Source organism: Epinephelus lanceolatus, chromosome 11 (assembly GCF_041903045.1).
Source record: "Epinephelus lanceolatus isolate andai-2023 chromosome 11, ASM4190304v1, whole genome shotgun sequence".
Taxonomy (NCBI): Eukaryota; Metazoa; Chordata; class Actinopteri; order Perciformes; family Serranidae; genus Epinephelus; species Epinephelus lanceolatus.
The window spans coordinates 10,678,683-10,689,525 of NC_135744.1; the positions used below are offsets into that span (position 1 = coordinate 10,678,683).

General features: G+C 42.7%; 1 protein-coding gene across 1 annotated transcript; it reads left to right on the plus strand.

The window, feature by feature from the left end:
* On the plus strand, nt 1-4,404 carry LOC117265703 (oligodendrocyte-myelin glycoprotein-like). The gene is made up of 2 exons (XM_033640349.2): nt 1-274; nt 1,103-4,404. The coding sequence occupies exons 1-2, from the start codon at nt 267-269 to the stop codon at nt 2,538-2,540; spliced, it is 1,446 nt and encodes a 481-aa protein (XP_033496240.1). The 5' UTR covers nt 1-266; the 3' UTR covers nt 2,541-4,404.
* Nucleotides 4,405-10,843: the final 6,439 nt, after the last annotated feature.

Sequence of the window (10,843 nt, forward strand, 5' to 3'; positions counted from 1 at the left end):
ATACTCAAAGATCCATACAGGCAATATCAAACTCTCAGCTCTTCAGAGAGAACAAAAAGGACCAAAGCTGCGAGGCAGTGAGGGCAACCTCCAAAAAAACTGCACTGGACAAGTGAGCAAGGGTCAAATTCTGTGAGGGGAATTCAGGCAGAGGGAAAAAAAATCACCTTTAGCAGAACAGCAGCTTGTCCCGGGCTTGAAAGCAGGAGAGGGAAGAAGGGGCTGGACGGCAGAAAGGAGCAGAGAAAAGTGACTGGAATGATAAGATGAGAAGGTGAGTTATGGACACATTTATAGACTCCTTTTACACACACATTCTGCCACACCCTGGCTAACACACAGTGTACTGCAGTTTCAGCAGTGTGTAGCTCCTCGCTGTGTCTTTGCCTGCCTTTGCACCAGCTGATGCATGAGTTCTCTGTGGAGTCATTAATACAACCCATCTATTGAGCTAGTTCTCCTCCTCTGAGAGCATGGGACTGACTGCTCTGACAACCACTGATGACTGAACACGCAAACTGATGCCAGAGAAAATGACTACAGGGATTTCTCATCCTTTGTGATGAATGGTGTTCTTGAATAGACTAGAAATAGCCTCTTGCAGATCAGGTTGAATGTTTATTAGTTATAAAAAAGGATGCATTTCAACCTGTTACTGATAATGCATTTATGCAGTATAAGCATTTCTCAAGAGGTTACAGCATCCCTATAAACATCCCTGCATGGTTAGGGGAGTCAGTTTGGCATGTGATGTGAATGTGAGTATCTGCAAGCAATGCAGTGATGTGCAGCAAACACTGAGCAGCCTGTGTGTGTGTGTGTGTGTGTGTGTGTATTCAGTATGCATGTGCCTAAGAGGTGTGTGTGTGTGAGAGAAAGAAAGGGATTCTGGCAGGGGGTGGAGCTTTAAAGAAACCACAAAACAAGTTTTATTCAGCACAGCCCTCTGCAGTTATACTTCTCCTACAGATTGCAAATGTACAGTGTGCTCCCTGTATAATCCAAACACTCTGCAGGCATCACTTCCTCCTGGAGGTATAGAGGATGCTGTGTAAGACAAACTCTAACATTCTCCTGTCCCGTCACCCCATCTTTCTTTTAGCTGGCATGTGCTGCTGAAGCTCTCCCCTAATGAGGCCCTTCTGGAACTCCTGCTCGTGTTGTTGCTGGGGTTGCACGTCCTAGCCGTGTGCCCCTCCATGTGCTCGTGCAGCCGTAGCCACAGAGAGGTCGACTGCTCCTGGAGGGGACTGAGACAGCTGCCCGATGGTCTGCAGCACAACTTGCGCTCCCTTAACTTGTCCCACAACCGATTTCACAACCTGGACGGGCGGCTCACCGCGTACACCCATCTCCGCTTCCTCGATTTGTCTCACAACCGCCTGAGCCACCTGCCCACCGGCTTGCCTCGTTCCCTCTGGCAGCTTTACGCCGCCTCCAACCGCCTCCAGCTGCTGGACAAGAACGATACAGTCCACCAGTGGAATCTGCGACTGCTTGACCTCTCCAACAACAAGCTGGAGCGGGCCATCTTCATCAACAATACGCTGATCAATCTGTGCACGCTCAACTTAAGCAACAATCACTTCTGGACATTGCCTACTAACATGCCTGTGCACCTGGAGCATATAGACCTGTCCCACAACCTGCTTGTGAAGGTGCTGCCGGGCTCTCTGGACCGGCTTGTCAGACTCACTCACTTCTATCTGCATGCTAACCGCTTTCCTATGCTGCCCTTTGGAGTGTTTGACAAGCTGATATCACTTAGAGTTATCACTCTAGGTGACAACCCATGGGACTGTCACCTTTACGACGACATCACCTACTTACTCTCCTGGAGTCAGCGTACCCCTGCCCGTGTCCTGGGCTGCCCTTGCCACACCCAGCCTGTCTGTGGAGGGGTGCGCCCTGGCAGGACTGGAGGGTGGCACTTTGCCTCCTACAACCTGCCCCCCTTAGCAGCGAGTGCCCAGGACCTGAGCTCCATGCCCCCTGAGGCCAGTGTCACTGGGTGGTGGTACCTGTCTGTTTCTGCTCTGCAAAGCACTGTGCACACCCCCATAGAGACCTCCAACACACAGCACCACCTCTTCACAGTCACACCCATTGGCATCTCCACCCAGCGACCCAGAAGCACAGGCACACACCTAACTATTAATCACTTCTCTGGAACTGCTAGCCCAGCTGGCGCAGAGCACATGCTCCATACTGATTCCCATCTCATCTCTGGCACAAAGGAAGACTCACCCACTGGCTCACTCCACACCACTGACACATCCTCTTTTTCTGACGCAAGCTTCATTACCGAAACACCCATTGGGGCTGACATGACCCTGGCCACAGACCGATTCTTTACAACAGAGAGCCCCTCCATCCAAACAAAGAAGACAACCACTCTTCGCACCAGGAGTGTGAGGAGGAAGAATCAGTCCCTTCCTAGTGGCATCAGCAACATCAGTCCGACTCTTGCTACCTGCTCCTTTCTGCCTTTCCTACACAACCTGGTGCTACTGTCTCTCATTCTGCAACAAGTCCTATGAAAGACATGTGAAAAACACTGACCCTGTTTTTAGTGTTCAAGGGATAGCTTTAATCTTTTGAAGTGGTGTTGTGTGAGGTACTTATCCATAGTCAGTGTATTACATACAGCAAAGCGAAGCAATGTACTGCTGTTGATGGGGCTGCAGCAAAATCTATTTATGCCACCTAAAAAAAATCAGCATCAGTGTACACTATTATAGAATATCTTAATAGCTTTACCTTGCTGTCAGACAGAGATTTCCGACAGGGAAATGAAGTTGTTGTATCGTTCTCTGGAAAGCCAGATTCCATCGATAAAAACAGTAATTCAACATCTCTGAACACTGGAGCTGCTGGTCTACCCTTGCCAAAGTCACACAATGACACAAACAAACTAATTGATCAAGGCAGCGGTAGACCAGCAGCTACCATGCTCAGCAAGCTACAAATACTGTTTTTCTCAATGGACTTATCAAGAGCGTAGATAGGGAAGTGAAGTTGTACACGGTAAAGATAAAGAGGTGAAAATACTCTCCATATAGTATACACTTAAAATGATATTGGGGGACTTCTTTTAAGTGGCTATAATATGTTTTGTTGCTGACCCTGTCCACAGCAGTACATTGCTTAGCTTTTGTGGCAGTGCTCCTGCCTGCTTCTCCAAACTGGGTATAAGTCGACCACCAGCTAATGTAATACTCTTACTATGGATAAGCACCTCATACAACCCCACTTCAAAAGATCTGAACTATCCCTTTAAATCTTCAAATGAATTTACAGCACAAACAAATACAGCACACAAGACTATTGACTGTTGTAGTACTGTCATGTTTGTATATCACCAGCTTTCTCAGCAAAAGGCCATTTACAATACAAAGACATTATAGAGTATGGTAGGATCCTACTTTTATAATAATTGGGCAGAAAACAACAACAATAAATTACCTTTTTTAACAACACTTTTTACAAGCCTTCACTCAAATGAAGACACATTGTAATGAATATAGCTAAGCACATGATGGCACTATACATTCAGGTACCAGTTTATTATGTAACTGAATGTGGCCTGTACTCATCTGGAACTACAGTCTACCCAATTCAGTGCTGTGGAGTACACATATGACCTAAAATGATTTAGTATCTTTTATTTTTCCCATGTTTGTACAACTATTGGCTGACGTTGCCTTGGCCATATTGTGGTCATATCTTTTTATTTCATTTGATTGCACTGGCTTTTAAAAAGATATGACACTCAAAGTTGCCATTTACTTATTTTGACCTTTTTGAATAGATGTCCCTGATACCTGCCTGCTTTTTTTTCATGTAACAAACCATATCACTCGCTAGAGGAGCAATTTTTCTGAGCACAGTGTAAAAAACTGGTACATGTGTACATAACATGTGCATAACAGGGAACAGCAAAGACTCTGTGGAGTGGAGGGAAAACAAACGGACAATGTTGCATCACTATCTTTAACAAACCCTGAGTGCCGAGTACTGCTTCTGTATTTTGATCACATCTCAAACTTAAGTGTCCTTCATGATTCAGTGACGCTCGTGAAAATGATCTGCATGGTGATTGAACGTTCCAGGAATGCTAACCTACTGCTATATTGCCACAGAGCACAGACATTCTCAGCTTATTTATATGAAATGTTAAGATATTCCAATCTCGATTGCATCAAGCATAGATAACCATGGTAGGAGTGCCATCCTTTGGGTTTTTACATTTTAGAAATACATTTGCATATGGTACTAAAAGGTGCCAAAATAGTAGGAAATGCATCACAGCAAGCTGCATTTGATAAACTTAAGAAAATACAGTGGCAGGGAATCACATCTCCAGGTGATTTCTGTAAAGATGAATAAAACTGCTGAGATATTTACACCTTTTGATGAGTGTTTGAATTTTGCCTCAACCGTTTTTTACACCACTTTTTTCTTCATTCCAAACTGCTTGACTGATGTTTTTAATTTCAAGCTGTTTTCACTGATAGCGTCTCATGGGAGAGGGCAGACACTATTCAACAACTACATTTCCCATGGGTCTTTAACATAGGTGTCAACCCTCATGGGGACTGAAGTTGTTCAGTGCTAAAAAAAATAAACAAGATTATTAAGAAAAAAAAACAAAACTCATTAAACAGTGACTTATTCAGATTTAATTAGCAAGCACAGATTTGTATGTAAGTTTATTCATTGAGGGAAGGTTCACTGAGCACAAAAGCACTTATATTCCAGACAGACCTTGCTTCACAGTAAGTCACACCTGGAAACTACCCAGAGCAAACACAGTCTTATCTGTAGGTCATTGAGCAATCGTTCAGAAACGTCATGTCTCAGTCTGGTTTTTAAAAGATCAGTGGAAAAAAATGTGCAGAATACATTGTGGAGCAGAGATGAGCCTATCTCTGTTTGATTTTATTGATGTCATAAAGAGAACTGAGAAAATTTCACATGCAGGAACATCTGTGAGAGCAAAACCAGCTCCTCCTCCTGACACTGTGTGGCACAGGGAGGTGCCAGCCTTGTGAGCAGGTGACCCTGTGGTTCAGAGCAACATGGAGTCACTGTCACCACGCACACCCACGTCTGTAATGCCAGTTGGGCTTTGTACCACACCTGAATAGCTACCTGAAAAAAATGGATGAATGGACATTTAAATGAAAATACATTCCCTTGTACAACAATTCTTACTGACACAGAATAATACAGCACAACTGTATAAATTGACATAATTCTTAAGACTTACTGAATAAACACAATATAATAGGAGTCAGATAGAGTGAGAAAAAATAACACGATCATTTTATCTGCACATCTGCCTTCCTTCTGAAACTCAAACACCTGCTGAATAGATCTGGTGTATTTATAGCTCAGAAACAGAAGCCAAAGCAGAAAGGAACTTGTGGTTGGTGTGCGGTGTATTTAGAAGCACGTTTCAAGGCTGCTCAAAGAAAGTTTCATTTCTACCCTCAGTTTCTCCTTTAGCTTGCATCTTAAATGAGTTTAATCCAACAAGTCTGCCAAATAAATACATTTACGTCAATATAAAGCACTATTAACCAGCCAACTAGCAGGTTTTTCCACTGGAGACCTAGTTTATGGGACATAAGGCTGAAGTGCAGCTGGGATTCTGGATTCATTTTGCATCATTTGTGTTTTAATGAGATCGTTTTATGATTCCTGTTTGTTCACAAACAGATATTTGTTGGAAAGGAAAGGCAGAGAATTACTTAAAAGTCATTCTGGTTTATGTTGTTTTTAATTGTCAAGCTGAGAACGAGAAACATAACTACCAACTTATCACTTGTTTTTGGTTCAGTTGCCATATTGCGGCTTTCATACATAATCCCTAACAAATACATGATCTGTTTTTTAGCACTATGCCTCCCTTTTAGCTGCACAACTTTAGAACATCTCTTCAAAGTATTGTAGGTGCCAGTGAGAGCTGGCCTGCTAGCCAATTATTTTCTCTGTAGACAACACAAAATAATGTCAGATTTCTCTTCTGGCTTCTCCTAATAACTGACAAGGTGTAGAAGGCTAGCATCATTTACTGCTGCCATGCCTCCCCTCTTCATCTCTCCACCCGGGCTCGTTTTGAGTGAGCTGCCTTCTTTCTTTCAGCCACACTCAATAAGACTCACCCTCAGTGTGCTTCTTTGTACCCGGCAACCCCTCTGCCCTCTTGTGATCTCATACATTTAAGCCCCCCCATCAGCTATATATATATTACTGTGTTCAGACAATGGCGTATAGACAGGCTTCAGGAACATATGTTGTATTACAGTCTTATTACAGGCAATCTATTTGAGTGTGTTAAGAGGTTTTTTTGTTGAGTTTTTTTTTTCTTTATACATCTTTGTTCGCTTGTGCTTTGCTGAAAAACTCCCCTTTTTTCAGTTTTAGAAAAGCACTGCTTACAAAGCTGGCTCAAAGCTGGAAATAAACGTTTTTTTCTCAGACTATACACAGAAATAACAGGGAGTCCAGAAAACAGCCAAGCATTTAAGCTGCCCCCCTTACAGCAGCCTTTCCCTTCAGTGTGAGAGGCTATGAGGCCACTGTAGGTAGTGAGCCTGGGTGTTATTCAAGCCTCACCACTCCTAAAACGAACACAAGAGACGTGTCACTTCGAACCACCTCCATGAACACACACGCAGACAAAGACACACTAATGACATCAGCTCCTGTTATGATTCCATGTGCTCTAAGTGCCCTCTTGTGGTCGTGAGACAGAAATGTATGTTTATACCAAAACATTACAGGCAGAGACAATGCTTGGAGAGACTGTGTCCTTCAGCAGGACACACGTTGCCCCTGACAGAGACTATTCTCCAGGATCCTAAAAAAAAAATCTCACTATTGTTTTGAAGGCACATAAGTGTTTTCTGCTCTGCAGTGACAGGACTTGATAATTCAACACTCCAAATATGCAACTAATGTTCAGATTTTAAATACAAATGCATCTAAAAATTGTAGACCATCATGAAAGACCAGAGCTCACACACATGCTGATGCACAGTGACATGCCCTGAAAAGGCCACTGCAGCATGCTCATGGCTAAAACAATGTCTGCCAATTTCGACCTCCTTAGAGCCTGCGTCACAATATCAATCGTGGCCCCAGAATTAGGCTGGTACCCAACCAAAGGACGCAGATAAAGTTTATCTGATAAACCTAATCTGTATTGACAGCTAGGGTCTATATGCCGAGACTCACCGTCTCTTTGAGCCAAGAGCGATGTTTTCCAGTCTGGGGCACTGATCAGCTGAAAAGCCAAACGTGTAGGAATCTGGAAGAAATAACAAGGCGTACTCCAGCAGCCGGAAGACTGATGAGACAGGCAAAAATATTCAAACCCTGCAGCATAGCAGCGGGGGGATATGGTATCTCCCGCTCTCGTCTCAATGGCACAGACAAGGCAAGGTCAGTGTTAAGGTCAGTGGTTGCAGAATAGGAAGTGGTTGGCAACTGAGAGAATATATAGTGGCAGCCAGTTAGGGGGAAAAAAATAAAGTAAAAATGAAAGGAGAGAGAAAAGGCCTGGTAGAAAGCAAAGAATGGGCCAGAAGACAGAAAGCACCACTTAACCGGTGTGTCCAGAGAGGCCTGCTTACTGTACCATTCTTAGCCTCTGGAAGATTTAAAAGAAATGTCTGGGGCATAGCATATGCGCTCGCAAAAGTGAATAAAACTGTACTGTATAAAATCCATACATTATTGTGTATCAGTTTGTCCGTGTAGCAACACAAATGCAGCTGTGCGCGTGCATGTGTCTTAACACCGCTATAAAGAGGAAATCTTGAGCGTGTACTGTGAATTTACATGATAAACCAGAGAGCATTGTGCACAGCTGTCCTGAGGAGGATTTCAATGAAATGAGCTTTAATGCACTTTGACAGAGAATGGGGAAAAAAAAAGATCTGGGAGCTCACTTTAGAAATAATGTTGACTTTAAAATGTTGAACCAATGCATAAAGATTGATATAACTCACATGACTGGGTCTCTGTTTAGGGAGGGGTGTACCACTTCCTCCGTCTTGACAAAGCTCTCCAAAAGGCCAGCGTGCACATCTTTCTCCCCGCTGCTGACTGTACAGGTGATAGGATGGCTCCTCGTGGTGCTTTAATGCCACTCGTCATCATCTGTAACACACAGCTCTCTCTGGTGTCGCACAGAACAGCCGCCAGAACATTCCAGGGAGCAGCAGGGGCATGAGCTTATCTCCCAGCCCAGTGGAGCAGGTAAATGATGTCGTCATCATCCACTTGTGTTGGGACCTGATTGGTCTAAAGAGCCCCACATGCAAATGGTCTTTTAATACTGAGGTCAAAAATGCAGATCAACTTGCTCAGCCTATATTGTTAAAACAGAAATGTACAGAGTAATTCTGAGAAACTGTTCTGTTCTGTGATCCTCTTTGGTACTACAAGCTGTTTTGTGGTACCTTGAGGTGCTTTTTGGCGCTTGGTACAAGGGAATATTGCATTGTTCAAAATTTGCAAGGATAATTTGCAGGCTTAGAGGAGCCTCATGCATTTTAGATATTTTAAAAGTCAATATTACAGTTTCATTTTTTTAATAATGTGGATGTCTGAATATCACAGTGGCCCATCTACCTGGAATGCTAGTGCATAGCCTCTGGCACAGCTTAATTAACTCATCTGCGTAGTTACAGAGGGCATAATGGGGAAGAGAAATCACTCATCACCAGAACATCCTTCCTACTGATCTGACTTCAAACACTTCCTCTGTGTGCTAACAATTGTACACAGTCCCAGTGATCCTCACGATCAGTCGACAACATTTTTACACAAACACCCTTTGGAAAACATAGAAATCAATGATGAAAACATAAGTGTGATTCATCAGTTTCCAATTAAATCATCCTATAAGGCTGAAAGGTACTTTTTAAAGGTGCTAAGTTATTCCAGGCAAGATGAAAGGACAGGTAGGCTGCAGTTTGGTGGGTGGCTAATTCCTGAAATAGGACTGTCAATTATGCATGTTTCGGTCTGGCTCACCCTCCCTGCAGTCTGAGTGGTGCTTTAGCTCAGCAAAGAAGAAGAAGAAGAAGCTGAAAGGAGAGGACACTAGAGGGAGACAATTTGTTCGCATGTGCAGCCTTCTCACAGCTTTCCTCTGGATTCTGAATTTCCCTGTAATAGGCCCTCCTGAGGAAAGCAGAGATCACTCAATCCACAGTGATCAATATGAAATCATTCGCAAAATCCGAAGGATCAGATTAACAACATCTCAAGAGTGTCTGAATAATATCCATAACAAATTCTTGTAAGTGATAGAAGGTATTTACTCTGAGCTCTCTTTTAGCGCTGGATTAATATATTTTGGAGTCTTGTTCATGACAGTGCATGCTTAACACACGTGGTGAGGCTCTGTGAGAGTTATGCAAATATATACAAATGTAAAATCCCCTTAGCCTTTAAGTTTCACTTTAAAATATCAGTATTAGAAGTCATTTATCATCCCCCATATTTATATCTCCAGTCATTTAAAGGTTAAAAATATATTTTATGATTCATGCACAGATTATATGTAGGAATCTGTGCAGAGAGAAAGGGGTTAGACACCATCCAAAAACAATTTCTCCAAGGTCAAGTGAGGATTCTGAGGGTGTAAAATGATTACTGCAACAGGAAACAGGATGCCTCTTCTCAAAAACAGCATCTCATAACACTGTCAGCGAGTCTATTGCTTCTCTCACTTTCTTTTTCCCCTCAGCTCTTTCACACACTATCAATTTTACTTCTCTCTCGATCCCCAAATCCTCCAGTTTTCATGCAAAAGGCTCGGTTAGTTACAAGCTTTTTTGCATGCTGAGTTTCCTCTCTATTGAGAGGCGGGTTCATCTTTCAGAACTGAATACAGGCTGCACTGATACAACTATATGATTTTAGAAATCTTTGCGTTTTTTCCTGGATTCGAAAGTGAATGCCCAATTATGATAGATGAGTTCAAAGCGTGCGGGATATAAAAAGGTGTCTGTTTCTTGGAATTCTTCATCCCCTCATTAATCAGGACATCTTCAGCAGCTGTCACCTTTTTAAATGCTTCCAAGCCATGATGATGTTACCGTGTGATCGGCATCAGTCTTAAGGAAATGTGTTTGTACACACTTTGTAGGAAAAACATAACCCTTTCTCTTTCCTCCTCACTTGATACTAAACGCTCAGCTGCTCTGAAAGCATAGCTGTCAGGGCGCCTAAACTTGCTTTAAAAAGGATAAACATTTTGGGCACTTTCATTTGGCAGTGGTGGCTGCTCAGATTAAAGGAAAACACAGCTTTATTTAAAAATCTATACATTTTTCTCCTTCAATCAGTGTACAAAAAGATCTAGAGACCCAAACCTTGAACTGTTGTTGTCTAGATCTTTGCTGAAATATGATATGCTTCTTGACTCCAGTGCAAATCTTTTAAATAGAACTGGGCATGTCTTTGGCATCAGACTGTTCTGGGTTTAAACTTGGTCCACAACCCTTGATCAGATATTGTAAAATGTCACACCAAATGTACCCTTTCTGTCATGTTTGACTTTGCTCTCTTCATGGAACAACCACAGTGAATAGAAAGGCCGTGATAACAATGTTCAAAAGGCAGAATAATTCACAACCACACTGTGAAACCTGGGACCCCTGATTTATTTGAGCATAAAACAGAAGTTGCTCTTCATGTGTTAAATCCACTATGATTTTTGCACACCTTGTGATCGCTTTAAAGCCTGTTGTTCCTCAGAGCTCATATTCCGCATCAATTTATAACCTCTCTCACTCTTCTCTCTCTCTCTCTCTCTCTC